At 50.7% G+C, this 18420-nt stretch overlaps 3 protein-coding genes across 16 annotated transcripts in view; all 3 read right to left on the bottom strand.

The window, feature by feature from the left end:
• The window catches only part of LOC136331716 (patr class I histocompatibility antigen, A-126 alpha chain-like), a 276160-nt gene that overhangs the window by 42825 nt on the left and 214915 nt on the right, over positions 1-18420 (bottom strand). The gene's annotated exons all lie outside the window — the stretch shown is intronic.
• LOC136331771 (saoe class I histocompatibility antigen, A alpha chain-like) overlaps positions 1-18420 on the bottom strand; it is a 128128-nt gene that overhangs the window by 71296 nt on the left and 38412 nt on the right. For 3 of the 14 annotated variants that reach the window (XM_066271563.1, XM_066271827.1, XM_066271648.1), the window contains exons 6-7: positions 13994-14026; positions 13811-13858 (exon numbers count right to left, since the gene is read on the bottom strand). The exons of 6 other annotated variants lie outside the window; for them this stretch is intronic. In XM_066271563.1, coding sequence (XP_066127660.1) covers positions 13811-13858; positions 13994-14026 — 81 coding nt within the window. Of the gene's footprint in view, positions 1-13580; positions 13662-13810; positions 13859-13993; positions 14027-18420 lie in introns of those variants that run through there. 5 more of the 14 variants (XM_066271157.1, XM_066271235.1, XM_066271081.1 and 2 more) reach the window with 3 other exon arrangements.
• On the bottom strand, positions 14403-16606 carry LOC136333483 (saoe class I histocompatibility antigen, A alpha chain-like). Its single transcript, XM_066272736.1, has 5 exons — positions 16499-16606; positions 16036-16305; positions 15506-15781; positions 14649-14924; positions 14403-14525 (listed from the first exon to the last, which is right to left on the bottom strand). Exons 1-5 carry the CDS (start codon positions 16569-16571, stop codon positions 14413-14415), a joined length of 1008 nt encoding a protein of 335 aa, XP_066128833.1. The 5' UTR covers positions 16572-16606; the 3' UTR covers positions 14403-14412.

The following is an 18420-nucleotide window of genomic DNA, read 5'->3' as shown; positions in this document are numbered from 1 at the left end:
CTAATTCTTTTTTGCCTGCAAAGTTATTATTGCAAAACCAGCTGATAATCTTATGGGAGTTTCCTTGTAGATAACTGTCTTTCTCTTGCTGCTTTTAAGATTCTCTCTTTGTCTTTAACTTTTGGCATTTTAATTATGACGTGTGTGTGTGGACCTCTCTGGGTTTCTCTTGTTTGGAACTCTCTGGGTTTCCTGGATTGTATGTCTATTTCCTTCACTAAGTTAAGAAAGTTTTCAGTCATTATTTCTTCAAATAGGCTTTTCTCCCTTTCTCTGTCTGTCTGTCTATATCTTCCTTCTTAGTACACCAGTGATGTTGATGTTGTTATGCTTGATGATGTCCCAAAGGTCCCTTAAACTATCCTTATTTTTCAAAATTCTTTTTGCTGCTCTGATTGGGTCATTTTTGCTAACTTGTATTCCAAATTTTTTATTTAATCTCTGCTTTGTCTAATCTGCTGTTGACTCCACTGAATGTAATCTTTATTTTAGTTACTGTGTTAGCCAGGTTGATGGACACTCAGCTATGGTCCGCTTATGTACCTGCAAGGTTGGGACTCAGAGAAGAAACAATGACTCCTGCCAGCACTTCTGTCTGGGAGAAAGCTGCCCCTCTAACCCTTGCTCTGAAGCCAAACAATTAAGTTCCACCTTGTGTGGTCTGGGCATGTTTGAGCTCTTGCCCCAGAGCTGGAGCTCATAGTGGGTCTATTAGCAAATAAGAGGAACACCTGGGACTCCAGCAGCCTCTGTCTCACTCAGCCACAATCCTTGATGGTTCTCACAACCAGGAGTTATGGGAACTTCTCTTCTTGGCTCTGAACACTGTCCCAGGAAGGCTGATGGGGGGGCTGAGACCCCCTCACTCACTCACTTTCTAACTGACTTATCATCTCAATTCTCAAAATTCTCACGTGGTGTGGAGCCAGCCCACTTGTGTTTCTTCCAACCAGTCTTGATATGACTCCTTTTGCATTTTCTTACAGAATTTCTGTTCTATTTGACTTCAGGTGTTTCTCAATGATGGTTTTTCTGTGGTTTAGTGGTCATTTTCATGTGGTTGTGGGAGGGGGTGCATACAGCTTTTATTTACTGTGTGTTTTTCACTGGAATTCTCTCCGTTATTTCTGAAGGTGATAGACTTTTGCGGGTGACTTTTCAGTTGAGTTATGTCAGACTTTAATTTGGCATTCCACTGCATTTTAGAATCTATTGTTTCTTCAGGGAAATTGACTGTTAATTCTTATTGAGGTCCCCTTATATGTGACTACTTCTCTTTTGCTGCTTTCAAGATTGTTCATGTTTGGACAATGACAATGTAACTACAGTATATGTCACTGTGGGTTTTTTTATGTAATTTTGCTTGGGGTTCCTTGAGCTTATTTGATATGTAGATTCATTAGTTTCATTAGGTTTGGAGGATTTTAGAGATTATTCTTTGCATACTTTTTCTAATGCTTTCTCTCTCTTTCTTCTCCTTTGGGGATTACCATGATATGTATGTTGGTATATTTGTTGATAGGTCACAGGTTTCTCAGGCTCTGTCATTTTTATTTATTCTTTTTTCTTTGTGCTCCTCAAACTGTGTAATTTTTCAATGAGCTTACCTTCAAGCATACAGATTATTTTTTCCTGCATGTTCAAATGTGGCATTGAAACCCTTTGGTGAACTTCTCATTTTGCTTATTGTACTTTTCTGCTCCATGAATTCTTGATTCCTTTTCGAAATTTCTATTTCTTTATTAATACTCTCTATGTCCGTGATGGCAAACCTTTTTATAAAAAACCGCCCACTTTTGCAGTGCTGGTCAACCTGGTCCCTCCCACCCACTAGTGGGCATTTCAGCTTTCATGGTGGGTGAGAAGTGGAGCAACCAAATAGCACCCCATAGGAGAACAGGGTCTGGCCCTTGCCAGATTCCTGTGAGCGGGTCCCTCCTTCGCACTTCAGGGAAGCCTTTCCCTGTAGGATTCCAGAGTCTCTCAGCTGCTGAATGGCCCGGTATGTCAGCATTCAAAAAGTTTTTAAAGTAAAAAGCATGATAAAGATGTGCAGGAGTTCCAGGATATGACTCCTCATTTTTTATTTTTTATAAATGACCTTTAAGCATTTGTTGGGCACACTTTATAATGCCTTGACCCTGAGGTTTGTAAGGAAATATTTGTCCTTATGTTAATTTTAAAATCTAACAAAATATAGTAAATGCTTTTCTAAGTAACTGTTCGTATTCTTCAAAAAATTTCTACATATTAATTAACAGGCAATTTAGAGAGCACATTAAGGCAAAAAAATTCAGTATGACTTTTGTTATCTTCTCATTGTAAAAAAAAAAATTTACACTTTTGTAGTCAAGAGAGAAATAAAAAACCCAACAACCAATGTTGCTTAGCAATAGCGGATGCATCAGCTTAACCAAATTAGCAAGTCTTTAGAATCCACATCCCATTTTATTTATATTTAAATGAACACGCTTTACAAGTTCCAATTAGTGGACGAGTGGATTAAAAAGCAGTGGTACATATATACAATGGAATACTATGGGGCTGTGAAAAAGAAGAAAATCTTACCTTTTGCGACAACATGGATGGACATGGAAACTATTATGTTAAGTGAAATAAGCCAGGCAGGAAAAAAAATCATATGACCTCACTCATTTGAGGAATCCAATGAACAATGTGAACTGAGGGTTCTATTTTATTTATTTTTTCTTCTTTTTTATATTTTCATTTAATTTATTGTGTTTACATAGATTCTAGTGTCACCCAGAATGCATCTCCCCCTCCCCAATATTCCCCTCAACATCTCCCTTGCCCCCTTCCCAACAATCTCCCTCCCCCCTTCCCTTCAGGTTTATCCATCTTATCATCCCCTTTCCCTCTCTTCTCTTTTCCTCTGGTCCCTTGATCCCTCTTCTGTCTCAGTTCTGTTCTTCAGTTCACATTGTTTCTTGGATTCCTCAAATGAGTGAGGTCATATGATATTTTTCTTTCTCTGCCTGGCTTATTTCACTTAACATAATAGTTTCCAGGTCCATCCATGTTGTTGAAAAGGTAATATTTTCTCCTTTTTCATGGCCCCATAGTATTCTATTGTATATATTGTGGTAAGTTACCAAAGAACTGCAAAAAATTAATATTAATATTTTGGAAGAAAGAGTCAGGTTTTTTGCTCTCTCCTTTCTGTGGGGAGAGAGGGCAGAGGAATGTGGGAGTTTCCTGGCTTGCAGAGACACTTGTAGAAAACACAGTGGATTCAGGGCAGATGGTGGTGAGTGTGAGAGAGGGAGGTGGGAGGGGCAGGGGTCTGGGGCTCTCACTTGGGCTCTGTCGGAGAAGATGAGGAGGTTTGGGGTGGTCAGTGATACTTTCATTGGCTGAACACTTTCTTGACCTCCTGATTGTGGGGTGGAGTGTTGCAGGAGAGGAGGGTTTTAGAGGATGTGCAAGAGTTAACTCTTAACCGAGAGGAAGGGGACTGTGCCCAGAGCAGGTCTCAGTGTGACACCTGCTGTTGGAGGTGTGACTTCTGGGGCACCAGGTGTGACCCTGACACAAGGACCCCTCTGTCCTGATGAGAAGACAAAAGGCCCAGAACACTCGTGCTTTTAGCCCCAGAGCCCCTGTGCGTGTCCACACTGTGGACGGTTACGTACAAGTGAGATGTGCTGAAATAAGAGATGATTTCATTTCAAATCCAAGTTTAAAAAACTGAGAAATAGAAAGTGACAGTTCCTACCTCTCAGGTGTCTGTGGTGTCACATCAAGGGGACAGAGAGAGGGGTGGCCGGGAGGGTGGACACTCAGAGACGGCACAAGGCCCTGAGCGCTCCTCTTCTCCACGTGAGAGGCTCCGGGGGGATGACACAGAGGACCTTGTGTGACTTTGACACTTTATACTGTTGGGGAATTACAGCTATTTTCTTCAGTGTGATAACAATATCATTTGAAGGAAATTGTTATTTTTAAGGGGCGAATATTGAAATTTTTTTTTTTGTATTTTTCTGAAGCTGGAAACTGGGAGAGACAGTCAGACAGACTCCCGCATGCGCCCGACCGGCATCCACCTGGCACGCCCACCAGGGGCGACGCTCTGTCGCGACCAGAGCCACTCTAGCGCCTGGGGCAGAGGCCAAGGAGCCATCCCCAGCGCCCGGGCCATCTTTGCTCCAATGGAGCCTTGGCTGTGGGAGGGGAAGAGAGAGACAGAGAGGAAGGAGGAGGTTGGGGGTGGAGAAGCAAATGGGCGCTTCTCCTATGTGCCCTGGCCGGGAATCGAACCAGGGTCCCCCGCACGCCAGGCCGACGCTCTACTGCTGAGCCAACCGGCCAGGGCCAAATATTGAAATATTCAAGGTTGAAGGTGATGATGTTGGCAGGCGATTTTCAAATATTTTAGCATAAATTATAGAAATATATTACACAGAAAAAATAAAACCAAATATTAAGGTGATTAAATATAGTTGTTTCAAAATATTAAAGTGATTTAAAAAGTTCTTTCAAACTGTATGTATGTTTGCTATTTTTCACAGTAATTTGGAGAAAAAATTTAAAATAATGATGCAGAATGACATGGAAAACATTCATAACGTGCTGGTGAATGAAAATTAGGCTTTAAGAGCTTTTGTGAGAATTCAGCGTGTGAGGGTTTATCTGTGTGTCTCTGTGTGTGTCTGTGTGTGCTGGAAAAAGCGGGTGTTATCACAAACCACGCTGTTTGTACAGACAGTTTAGGGACATTGTTCTCAGTTCTGGGAACGGTGGGAACCCTCCCGAAACACAAGCTCCTGGCTGCCAGTCCGGGGCCAGCTTGTAAGCAGCCTTTCAAAGGACAGTGGTCAGCCTGCTGGGTTAAAGCTTCTCCACTCAGGGACAGCCCTCCACTGTCCTTCTTCTGCCTCAGCTCTGCCACCTGCACTTCATCCCGTGACTTAAAGTCCCACGTGGCCTCAGCGTGATGCCCAGTTCACCCCAAAGGCGCCCCCTGTCTGATTTCAATGACGTCATGACCACGCCCACCATGGCCCCTCCCCCAGAAGAGCGTCTCCTGGGCCCCTCCCCCACCTCCTCTCACCTGCTGGACACTGTCCATGTCACCGACCTCTCCCGCAGCCTGTCCTGCCCTCTGAGACTCGGGCTCCCCCGTGTCCCCTCTCACCTGCTGGACACTGTCCATGTCACCGACCTCTCCCACAGCCTGTCCTGCCCTCTGAGACTCGGGCTCCCCCGTGTCCCCTCTCACCTGCTGGACACTGTCCATGTCACCGACCTCTCCCACAGCCTGTCCTGCCCTCTGAGACTCGGGCTCCCCCGTGTCCCCTCTCACCTGCTGGACACTGTCCATGTCACCGACCTCTCCCACAGCCTGTCCTGTCCTCTGAGACTCGGGCTCCCCCGTGTCCCCTCTCACCTGCTGGACACTGTCCATGTCACCGACCTCTCCCACAGCCTGTCCTGTCCTCTGAGACTCAGGCTCCCCCATGTCCCCTCTCACCTGCAGGCACCGGCTCCCCAGCCCAGCTGCCCTTGTGCAGCGCTCTGCCCCCCTGAGTGACAGGTGTCAGAGGCCTCTTCTCCCCTCTCCCTGAGCCATGGGGACAGAGGGGTGGAGACTGAGGAGATGAATTTGGGGATTTCAAATCCTGTCACCCCTGGACATCGGGGAGGAGCCGGAGAGCCCCTGGTTCTCAGGGGAACGTGGGGCTGGCGTCAGGGGTGGTGACAGAGGTCGGGGGAGTGACCGTGAAGGCCTCCACCGTCCCGTCCCCTCTGTCCCGCCTGGGCTGCGGTGGAACCGGAGCTGAAGAGCCGTTTTCTGGTTCTCACTTCCTCCCTGGCCCCGTCCCGGTGTGCGCTGAGCTGGTTCCCACGTGATGACTGTGATGACCGTCAGCTGCACACACCCCGGTTCCCATAGAAACAGGGTCCTGTCGGCCTGAACCCCCGCTTGTCCTCACTGCCCTCCTGCCCCCCTCTGGCCATCACTGCTCAGGGGACCGGGTCCCGCCTGCTCTGGGGAGGGACCTCCACCTGGAGCTCGGGCTGCACTGCATGACCCTGGGGTCCTGGACACTGCAGTGTCACCATGCGTCCCCTTTCCTGTCCTTTATGCTGAAATGTCATCTTGATGTCCCCACTGTGACACCCTCATCCCTCCAAAATCATGGCAGACCACCAGGGACCATTGTGCCCAACAGATGCACACACGCTGACCTCCTTCTGTCCTGGTGGGAACAGAGGCCCCTGGACGATGTCACGCCCCCAAAGCCTGTCTGTGGACAGGGCCCTCGTGGGAAAGCCTGAGGGTCATTCCCTGGTCCAGGCTCTCCGAGACCTGCAGCTCTGCACTCACCTGGGGGGTCTGCGCCCTGAGCCACAGGGCAGCTCAGCATCGCCAAGGACACCATCAGGGCTGCTGCCGTCCAGGGCGCACCATGGACCTGCGGGGCCACCATCCTGGAGTCGAGAATTGCCGGGGCTGGTAGTCGCAGTCAGAGCCGCCCTCACTGAGCGCGTCTCCCTCCTGAAGGATTAGAGACAGGGAGCCAGCACAGCCCCACCGTCCCCGGGGTGTGGCCGGATCCCAAAATAAGGAACCAGTCCGGGGAACCGCCACGCCCCAGGCAGAGGGCTGGTGTGAAGTCTGTGGTCCTTCAAGGTGTGACACTCACTGGGGACAGAGTGAGGAAGGGATCCTCAGCTGAGCAACAGTGTGGTCGTGAGGGTTGCGTGTCACGTGTTCCTTCCTGTGGTGCAGACACCAGGCGTGTCACCCGTCCCTGGCGCGTGCCGCCCCTGCATGCACGGACGTGTCCAGGGACAGAGTGAGTCTTAGCAGCGTGTTAAAGGTTCAGGGGAGGAGACTGCCCTCCCCCACCACCGCGGTTTCTGGCGTCGTCCTGGGCTTGGGGCAGCCGTGCAGAGTGTCAGGTGTCTCCTGCTCTCAGGATCCTGTCTGCGCTCAGAGGCACAAAAGTGGGGAACAGGGTCTCTGCGTTCTGATACCAGAGAGGCAGGAAGTGAGTGCGCAGTTCTGGGCAAGTTCCTGGTCCTTTCTGGGCCACGGTGTCTTCGTCTGTGAGATGGGGACGGTGGCACCTGCCTTTTCTGTAACTCTGTGAGGTGACGTGGGGGCATCCGTAGGAAGTGCCCCAGAATCTAGAGGCCTGGGAGCTGAATAGATTGATGCTGTTATCCGGGACCGTCCTTTTCTTACAATTCAATACATCTGGGGGGTAACTTTTAAATGTCAAATGATGTCCAACACACAAACGTGCAGATAGTTCCTCATATGAAGTAAATATACTCCCTCTTAACACAAACTTAAGCAAGAAAATGACCAAAAAATATAATTTCCAACAAGTTTGAAATTATGGTGCATTGAATGAAAACATATACAATTATTAACTTGGTGTTTCTATGGGAACCGGGGTGTGTAGTAACGCAGTCGGACACGGTCAGAGGGAGAGTTCCGGGCTGTGCGGCCTTCTCTGCGGCTCCCTGACTTCTGAGCGGGGACAGTTATTTAACCGCCTGTGACTTGGTTTCCTCTCACGGACAACGGAGATCCTTGTGGAGCCTTCGTCGCTGGTTACTGGGAAAACTAATCAGGGTGATACTCAGTGTTCTGAAGACTTAGACAGAGCCTTGCATGTAATGAGGTATCAAGAATGTTAATCATGATAGTGCAAGGCTAGTTCAGAACACCAAAAACTCTTTATTCAATACAACACACTATTTAATCCAACGATATAATTTCTATTCTTTTAACAATACAAGCTCACGGTAGTCCCACCGCCCTTTACTACAGATTAAAACCAGAGATTATAGAGATCTACTATTAGACTAACATAGAAATATTACAGAAATTGTTCTTAAAAGTAAGATTGAAATAAAGGTGACTTATATTATCATATTCTTGTATAGAAAAAAATTAAAAGAGTAATAACTAAAAATAAAACAATGAAATATTTCCCTTCTGTTTCCATATCTGGAAACATGAAAGAAGTCTTCTAAAATTATCAAGCTGTAATGTAATAAATACTTTGGTATTTGATAACAATCAATAGAATTCCTATATGATACTAAGAATCGACATGAAATTATACAGATGATTATCCATTCAGAAAGGTCACTACAAATAACAAACACTTGAGGGTCAACGTCAAGGACACCATTCCCAGCACCCCCATGAACAGGAAGGTGGTCACGGTGTCTCCTTTTGGGGTTCCTCCTCTTCTCCCCAGTCCCACAGGCGGTGCTGACAGTGCTCCCACCTCCTCTCCTGGGGGGGGTAGCACCTTCTCTCCCCAGAGACGCCCTTCCCAGGTGTCTGGGGGGCTGAGCCCATCAGGCTGCCTCTCTCCCCAGCAGGGAGGGAAGTGAGTGCAGGAGGCAGCCCCACCCTGCCCGGCTCCGCCTCCTTCTCTGCTCTTTGTCTGGCTCATGGTGGCCACTGCTGATGCCCCTGCAAACAGAAGGAGCCAGACCAGAGCCATGATCCTGCCGGCCATCGCCCTGGCTGCCCTGCTGAGCCCCTGTGGAGCTGGGGCCACCTGGGGTGAGTGCTCAGGGGGCCAGAGATGGGGGGAGGACACGGACATGACAGGGACACACGACTGACGACTGGAGGTTTTGTAGGTCACGGTGCTGTGTGTCACCCTAGCCTTTTTTTTTTTTTTTTTAATTTTTATTTATTTATTCGTTTTAGAGGAGAGAGAGAGAGAGAGAAAGGGGGGAGGAGCAGAAAGCATCAACTCCCATATGTGCCTTGACCAGGCAAGCCCAGGGTTTTGAACCGGTGACCTCAGCATTCCAGGTCGATGCTCTATCCACTGCGCCACCGCAGGTCAGGCCGCACCCTAGCCTTTTCTTTCTTCTTTTTCCCTCTTGGTGAGGTCGTCCTTCCTTCCTCTCATTCTAATAACAGTAGTACCCATCATTTACTGAACACCTACCAAGTGGCAATTCTCATTGCATTTTCATAACAACCTTTTCAGGAAGGTGTCCCTTATTCTCATGTTAGATATAAAAAGACAGAGGCTCAGAGAGATCAGTAAATGTCTGATGAGCCTCATGTCACAGCCCTGATGACAGAGCCTCCGTTTTTTGTGTTTTTTTTGCATTTTTCTGAAGCTGGAAACAGGGAGAGACAGCCAGACAGACTCCCGCATGCGCCCGACCGGGATCCACCCGGCACGCCCACCAGGGGGCGACGCTCTGCCCACCAGGGGGCGATGCTCTGCCCACCATGGGGCGACGCTCTACCCACCATGGGGCGAAGCTCTGCCCACCAGGGGGCGATGCTCTGCCCATCCTGGGCGTCGCCATGTTGCGACCAGAGCCACTCTAGCGCCTGGGGCAGAGGCCACAGAGCCATCCCCAGCGCCCGGGCCATCTTTGCTCCAATGGAGCCTCGGCTGCAGGAGGGGAAGAGAGAGACAGAGAGGAAGGAGGGGGGGGGGGTGGAGAAGCAAATGGGCGCTTCTCCTGTGTGCCCTGGCCGGAATCGAAACCGGGTCCTCCGCACGCTAGGCCGACGCTCTACCGCTGAGCCAACCAGCCAGGGCCGGACTGAACTAATTGTTAGTGACCGAATGGGACTCCAGCCCATGTGCCAGGCTTTACAACAATGGTTTTTTTCTCTGGGGGAATAAAACGTATAATTGCTTTGGGATTCTGAGTTACCCTTCCTCACTTGGTGGACTCCCTGGGGCAGTAATAGTTATTAACTTTGAGTGTTGGCCGCAATCAAACCTAAGCGCTGGTGTGCCGGCGTCTATTAACTGCTATGCTATTTTTCTAGTAATGGATCTGTGATCTAAGCCCTGTGCTATAATGGAAAATACTTGCTCTTTCCCTGGTTCCTGGCACAGAGCTCCTAAGGCCCTCACTCCCCTGAGTGACAGGAGTGTCTCTGGGATGCTCATGAGATGGCCCGTGGCTGAGGTGCTGGGTAGCTTCAGGATGGGGCTGGTCACCAGAGACCAAGCTTGATGAGAGGGCTGGAGCTTTCAGCCTCACTGCCCCACCTCTGGGGAGTCTAATCACCAGTGCCCAATGATTTAATCATCATGTGCACATGGGGAAACTTTCATACAAAAACTCTTTTTATTTTTTTAATATTTTATTTTTAACTTCATTCAGGTTTTTTTTTTTTTTAGAGAGACAGAGAAAGAGAGACAGAGAGAGAGAGAAGGGAGAGGAGCAGAAAGCATCAACTCTCATATGTGCCTCGGCCAGGCAAGCCCAGGTTTTGAACTGGCGACCTCAGCGTTCCCAGGTCGACACTTTATCCACTGCGCCACCACAGGTCAGGCCATACAAAAACTCTTAAATGGGGTTCAGAGCTTCTGAAGTAGCGAACACATCCACATCCTGGGGGGGGAAGGGGGTGACACTTTCCAACTCCCTGGTGACAGAGGCCCCTGCACTAAGGACCCTTCCCCACCTCACCACGTCCCTCTTCATCTGGCCGCTCACTGTGTCATTTATGATGACCTGTCATAGAAAGCACAGCACTTCCCTGAGCCACTGAGTTGTTCTAGCAAATTATTGAAATGAAGAGGAGAGATTCCCCAACTTTTGTAGCCAAATCAGGCAGAAGTGCAGGTAACGTGGGGCCTGGACCCTACAGTGAGGGCTGTGTTGTGGGGCGGAGCCCTGAGTGTGTGGGGTCTGATGCTCACTCCAGGCAGTTCATGTTGGAATAGAGCTGAATGGTAGAAAATGCAGTTAGTGTCTGAGAATCAGAGAACTGGCTGAGTGAAGGAAAAGCCCCCGCCATTCCACAAAGAAATTCAGAGTAAGAGCCAGGAAGTAACCTCTCCCTGGGATGTCGTTTATTGGTTACTTGTTCTTCCAGCCAAACTTGAGTGCTACAAAGTGCAAAGTCAAGTCTCAGATCTTGACTCTCACGGAGAGTTGAAAGTGGTCACTTCTCCATCCCTCACCCAGCACCTGAACTCTCTTCACATGAGGAGAATTCCACACACAGAGAGTCTGGTGGGAGGCAGAGACCACATCCCTCCATTAAAGAGGGAAACCCACGTCCCCAATGTGGGAGACAGCAAGCTGGCAAAGCCCTGGCAGTTCAAGGCTTCAGCTAAAGGTAAGCTCTTCCTCACAACTCCATATTGGACACACAGCTGAGTGTCTGTACTCCTCTCTCTTGATTAAGTTGTCAGAGGCAATTTACATGCCCTTTTTTCTCACCATTTGCTTCTTCCGATGTTGGATGATTTCAGTTATGCATGGTGGGAGGATTCTTGTTTCTACCTTAAATGGATTCCTGTTTATGCCTCAGATGTGTGACTCTGTACTGGAGACTTCCTTATCTGCATACAGCTCTGACTATATAATAAAGCAGACCGGGGGCTTTTCTCTGTTCTGGCTTTCCATCAGCCTGCAGAGAACTCCCTATCCCATCCTTTTTCTCTCTGAGTTTATTTCTTCATTCTGCACCATTCTCACGCAGGACCTGGACAGTTACTAGCTGCACTGGTCTGCGGCACTGAACATTTTACATCTGGACACGGTATGAGGCTCCACCAGTCAGGTGACCACATGCCGGACTCCAGCTCAGGATATGGTGACACAGAGAAGCAGGGACTATGCACAGTACCTTGGACAAGGGTGGAAGGAGTGGCAGGGACAGTATCCAGCTGCCAGGAGAGCAGAGACAGCAGTCCTGACCGCAGGGCCAGTGTCCAGCATCAGGGAGTCAGGGGTGTGAGCAGTGACATGTGTCCAGCAGCAGGACAGTGGTTCCTGTGTGGGACCCGACCTAGGCTGGACTGTGGGTCTGCTCCTGGCTGTGCGGCCTCAACCTGGTCAGTAGTTTCTCCCAAGTATTATTAGTCCCCAATGTCATGTATATTCTTCTTTATATCTGAAGTAGAAACAGTTGAGATTCCATTGCTGGCTGCAGGTAATCAATGAGGGGAACAGTTTCAGAGAGCAAGTGTTCAGAGATTTAAGTATACCGACCTGTGGATACTTCCTAAATCTTCCAACTGACTCTGCCCCACGGCAGAGAGAACATGTAACTCCCAATGTCACGTCTCATACTTGACAATATATGTCCTTCCTTTTATTTCTGAATAAGGAAAGCATACCTTTAATGTGGATTTAGGATCCCTCCCCTCCCTGAGCGCCATCACTGACCTCAGGGGTTCCTACTCTGGCTCAGGCCCAGGATTGCTGTGGGCTTCTTACACACCCCCAGGCCCCTCCCAGACCCACCGTCCCTGAGAATTAGGTAGCAGACCAGGAATCACCGTGTAACCAGCCCTGCAGGTGAGGCTGACACACAGCCCTGTGGGATCCTGGTCTGGGTTCCTGCTACTAAACGTGTGAGCTGAGACCAGCAGCATCAGCACCGACCTTGTTATAATCCAGACTCTCACACTCTGCTCCCGACAGTCTGAGTCTAAACAAAATGGCAGGTGACCCCTGCGCACAGGGAAGTCTGGGACTCGTGGTCGCCATGCCTTCTAGACGCGGAGACAGAACTGTGCCGTCGGCTCTGGTGTGTGTCTGAGCAGATGGCTCAGCACTGGGTCCTGGTCAGTCCTTCCTCCTTTGTCTTCTGCAGCCATCACTGCCTGGGACTCCTCCTCTGTTCTCAAGGCTTTAAATATTCTTTCTATGTGCTGCCTCCCAAGTCTGTTTCTCCAGCCGACATCTCTCCTCATCTCCAGACTCATCTGTCCAGCTGTCAATCGGACGACTCCCTTGTATTTCTAACAGACGTCTCAGCTCCACCATCGCTTACAATGAACGCCTGTGATGTCCCCTCAGATATGCTCCTTCCAGAGCCTCCCCATCTCCACTGACAGCAACTCCATCTACTTTCATCCTCTGAGATTTTTCATGACCTTGACTCCTCTGACACCCCAGATCAACCCATGAGGAAGCAGGGACACCCAGAGGAGAATGAGACTGGAACCCCAATCAAGGACAAAAACAGTCACATTGCTCCACAGAAACAAAGAAACAACAAATGAAAACTCAGGAGACGGGGCTGATTGTTGGACCCAAGCCTGAGCCTCATCTGACCTCACAAAACCCTTGCCGCCCATGGACCTGGAAGTGTCCTTTATTAGGACAATTTACAAGGCCTGGGTAATTTTTGAGTCCCTGTGATCACAGGGCCTGGTGGGACAAGTGGTTCAACTGGGCACAGGCCTGACCACACTCGGTCTCACAGCCTCTCCTGTTTCTGCAACAGACTCAGCACAGCAGACACACAGGTTCTGGAAAATTCTCAGTGCTTCCATTTATTTCCTCTTAAACTTTAGGGTTTTCTCTTTTAATTAATTCAACATACCCTCATGGTAAGAACTGAAAATACAAATCCACACCCAGAGTCTTATTTCAATAAGGGAGTAAGAAGCTGCAGCTCAGTGCTCCATGAAGTACAGACAGGGATGGGGAGGGCCCAGCCCCCTCTGCTGGACAGGGAAGTGTGGGGAGGGGACATGGGAACAGGGGTGGGCCAGCCTCCCACCTCCTCACACTATGCTGATAGGAATGCAGACACGTTCAGATGCCCTTTGCAGAGAGAGAAAGGACATGTTCCTGAAGTCACAAGCAGGGCTGGCAAGTGAGAGAGTGTGAAGCATCTTCCATCACTCAGTCCCCAACAAGGCAGCTGTCTCATGCTGTAGAAGAAAACAATCATGAACAAACTCAGGTCAGTCATTGTAACTGGTGACATTCTCAATACCTCACCTCATACTCAAAATGTCCCAGAGAATCCCCATCACCCAGTCCTGTCCCCTCTCCCCAACCCCTCCCATAAGGGTCTCACCTTTAGAAGCCGTGAGAGATACATCAGAGCCCTGGGCACTGTCACTGCCTGGGGTAGAACAGAACAGGACGTGGTCAGAGCCCCCAGGACAGGAGACTAAAGGTGGAACTATGGGGAGTGGGGTCCCCCATGGGTTCTGTCACCATGGTCACAGGTCTCAGGGGTCACCCCCTTCATACTCACTGGCAGCCTGAGCGTAGCTCCCTCCTTTCCCACCTGCAGGAAAAAAAGCTTCCCATGAGAGACCAGGGAGGAGGCAGGGCCATGAGGTCCTAAAGGAACCCCTAGTCCTGGGCCCCAGAGAAGTTTCCAGAACTGTGACTGCAGACCCAGGGCAGGATCAGGAAACCCAAGGAAAGTACATGTGGGGACTGGACCAACCTCCCTCCAGGAGGACTGTCCTCAGCAGGACCCTCCCCTCTGACCTGTGACTGCTAGAAACCAGGTCCCCATCACCATAGTCATCAAGGTGATAACTTTGTCCCTCATGCTGGGCAAGTATATGCGTGGGGTCAGTACGTCCCATTAATGAAGTGGACACACTTGTTCCTGGGTTTGAAACCCCCTGTGGGACAAGAAACTCAGACCCCACCCCTCCCTACCTAGCGCCTCTTCCTCCACATCAGAGCTCCCACCACAGCTCCAGTGACCACGGCTCCAAGAAGGACCAGGACAGCAACGGTGACCACAGTGGGGATGGTGGCCTGAGGAGGCTCTGGGAAGTGTAGAAAAAGAAGTTAAGAATCCTGACCCCCAGGCCGCAGCCCTGACCCTGCTGAAGTCCTCCAGAGGCACCTGCTCCCTGAGAAGAGGCTCTGTGCCCACGTCCCCTCCTCACCCCATCTCAGGGCCAGGGGCTCGGGCAGCCCCTCGTGCTGCACATGGCACGTATAGCTCTGCTCCTCTCCAGGGGGCACCACCACGGCCGCCCACTTCTGGAAGGTTCCGTCCCCCGCAGGCCTGGTCTCCACAAGCTCCATGTCCTGGGTCAGGTCCTGCCCGTCACGCTGCCAGGTCAGGGTGATTTCCGCAGGGTAGAAGCCCAGGGCCCAGCACCTCAGGGTGACCTCACGGTCAGAGATGGGGTGGTGGGTCACGTGTGCCTTTGGGGGGTCTGAGGAGAAGGGAGAGAAATTCAGGAACTTTTCATCCCTCATGGGCCACTCCAGCAGCACTCCTGTGACCATCCTGAGAGTGGACAGGACAGCTGGGGTGGGGGAGGGAGCACAAAACCCAGACACCTGTTGGACAGAGGTACCTGGGATGATATCCTAGTGTACAGAAAGTTCTAGAGTCAGAGGGACACAGCCCAGGGTAGGAGGCAGTTCTCTGAGGGGAGAAAAGGAGTTTCTGGTCCCGACTTGGGTGAAAGTTAAATGACTCAGAAAAGCCTGGTCGGACCTCAGACGCACTGGGTGGGGGACAGAGAACAAGGCCTGAGGGAAAAAGTTCCTATGGGTCCCAGGGCCACTGCCAGGGTCAAGGGGAACCGCTGATGGGTTATTTCAGGGTTGGTCTCCCCTCCATCCCAGAGAGACTGCACCTAATTGTCCCTGAGAGAAGGTCCTGGGTCTGAAAACCCAGGGGACTCAATGTCCCAAGCCACAGAAGAGTGTTCTGACCCCGGTCCATTTCCCGTCTCCGTGTAGGAGCCGCAGCCCGAGGGGAGAGGAGGGAGTCCCGCGGCCCTGGTACCTGCGCGCTGCAGCGTCTCCTTCCCCTTTTCCAGGTAAAGGCGGAGCCACTCCACGCACTCCCCCTCCAGGTAGATCCTCCAGTGCTCCGCCTCACCGCCCTCCTCCCACTCGCGCCGAGTAATCTGAGCCCCCGCGTCGGCCGCGGTCCAGGAGCGCAGGTCCTCGTTCAGGGCGAGGTAGTCGGTACCGTCGTAGGCGTCCTGTCTGTACCCGCGGAGGAGGAGCCCGTCCCGGCCCATTTCACAGCCGTACATTCCCTGGATGATGTGAGACCCTGACCCCGCCCCGCGGTCAGCCCCGCCCACTCGCCCCCTCCCCCCCCCCATTTCTCCAAACCCGAATCCACCGTACCTGCCCAGGGGTATTAAACCTAAGCCGAAAAGGAAACCCATCAAAGTCCCGCGGGCTCCTCCCAGGTGTGGTGTGAGGGTTCCGCGGTCTCGGGTGGAGATCGGACCGGGACACTCGGGCGACCCCGGCCCGTCCGTGGGGATGGGGTCGTGACCGGGACACGCCCGCGTGGCTCACCGTCCTCGCTCTGGTTGTAGTAGCCGCGCAGGGTGTTCAGGTCCACTGGGAAAATCTGTTGGTTGTTCTTGCAGATCTGCGTGTTCCACTCCCAATAATGCGGGTCCTGCTGCTCCATCCACGCCGCCCGCGGCTCCATCCTCGGGCTCGCGGCGTCGCTGTCGAACCACATGAACTGCGTGTCGTCCACGTAGCCCACGGCGAAGAAGCGGGGCTCCCCGCGGCTGGGCCGGGACACGAGGGTGCCGAAATACCTCAGGACATGGGAACCTGGGGACGGGGAGGGGCTGAGATTCAGCGACGTTCCCGACGCGCGTCCCCGGTCCGGCAGATGGAAAAGGGGCCGAAACAGAGCAGGTGACAGGACCCGCATAGTGCACACCAGCCCCGTCATGGTCGTGCGCAACCTCCAGGTCCCCTCGCTCCTCCCCGCAGAGGCCGTTCCCTCCCAACCCGCGCTCACCGGCCCACATCGGGGTCAGGACTAGGGACCCCGAGAGCAGCAGGAGGAGGGTTGAGGACCTCATTACTCGCATCCTCAGGGTCTGGGGACAATCTGAGTTGGGCGGGTTCTCGGAGACCTTACAACCAGGACTGCGGTGACGCTGATTGACTTCTCTAGAAATGGGACACCCAATGGGAGTGACATCTGGGGGCTCGTCATGAGTATCCAGGAAGGAGGACAGTACAAAGGTTGTGAGAGGCAGAAGTGTAACCAAGGAGAAGGGGACTCCCCAACACTGAGCCTCCACGGCCAGACTCCGCCCTCTGGCAGAGACCCTGAGAGCCAGGCCTGGGGACCCGAGACTGTGCCCTGACCCCTCCTCCTACGCGGAGAGCTCTTTGTCACCGGGTCTCCATGAGTCCTGGCCCAGGGACTGTGTGAGGAAACCAGGGAAAGACCCCCAGGCTGGGCAGCGCCCCTTTCTCCTCCTCTTCTTTCCCCAGAACCCATCCCCCCTAAATGGAGTCCCTGCCTCCCACTCATTATCTCTCCCTCTGGACCAGTGGTTCTCAACCTTTCTAATGCCGTGACCCCGCAATACAGTTCCTCATGTTGCGGTGACCCCAAACCAAAAAATAATTTTGTTGGCTACTTCATAACTGTAATTTTGCTACAGTTATGATTCTGTATATAAATACCTGATGTGCATTATGTATTCTCATTGCTACAAATCAAACATAAATTAAACATAGTGATTAATCACAAAACAATATTTAATTATATATTGAGAAATATTTATTACTAATGGACCTCCTTACCTAGTGTATTGGGGCTACCATTCCGTAAATAGCTGCTTAACTAATGGATCTGTTTTTTCCAGATTAGTGGCAAGTTTTCTATATAGAACAGTATGAACTACGTCATAGGATACACTGCAGTTTCTGCAAGCATGATATGTTTCAGGGCTCTTTCACACTATAAAGCAGCGGTTTCTGCGGTGGAATCCACATCTCATTTACTTCAATGGGAGACCCGTGGATTCCGCAGAAGAGAGATCCCCTGTACGGCAGAAATGCAGTTCCAACACATTTCTTCCTCTCCTATTCAAGTCAATGAGAGGCCGCAGCAGGTTCCGCTCAAATATAGAGCATGTTGCTTAATTTTTTCCACGCTAGAACTTTTCCTAGAGCAGAAAAATTCCAAAGGTGGAATCTGCCACCCCAATAGACTGAAAGAGGCCTCACACTGAGTGAGGAATCTGCTGTGTGGATTCTTCAGTGTAAAAGATCTGCCTCCTATAGAAGTCTATTGGGGGCGGTGATTCCACCTTTGGAATTTTTCTGCTCTAGGAAAAGTTCTAGCGTGGAAAAAGTTAAGCAACATGCTCTATATTTGAGCGGAATCTGCTGCGGCCTCCCATTGACTTGAATAGGAGAGGAAGAAATGTGTCGGAAACTGTCATTTCTCCGCCTCTTATTGAAATGAAAAGGAGGCTGTGGCGGATTGTGTGGTAACCCGAGATTCTGAGATTCTCGGGAGCTCTCTTCCACAAAATCCGCCACCCTCCCAATGAAATCAATAGGAGGTGGATTCAATGCCGGAAACTAGTTCTGTCTTTCTTTTCTCTGTTCCAGCAGGCAGTCCTCTCACTGATCCTCCCTCCCAGCTCCCTTCTGTTTAACTCCAAGGACAAGGAAACTCAGTGTCCTCATTTCAGCAGTTTCCTCATTCAGAATATGGGAAAATAGTGGGAGATATGGGAGATACTTATACATTGGGGAACAGTGTGAACTACATCTTATAGTGGTCTCTTATAGTATAAGACCAATGTAGTTCACACTGTATAAATGTATGGTGCTTTGTGTAAGTGCAAGCTGCTTTGTGTACTGTGTAATGATTACACACAAAGCACCTTACACTTACACAGTATTGTGTGTATG

Source organism: Saccopteryx bilineata, chromosome 1 (genome assembly GCF_036850765.1).
Source record: "Saccopteryx bilineata isolate mSacBil1 chromosome 1, mSacBil1_pri_phased_curated, whole genome shotgun sequence".
Taxonomy (NCBI): domain Eukaryota; kingdom Metazoa; phylum Chordata; class Mammalia; order Chiroptera; family Emballonuridae; genus Saccopteryx; species Saccopteryx bilineata.
Note: the sequence above shows the minus strand (reverse complement) of the source record. Positions and strands in the feature narration are given on the sequence as shown.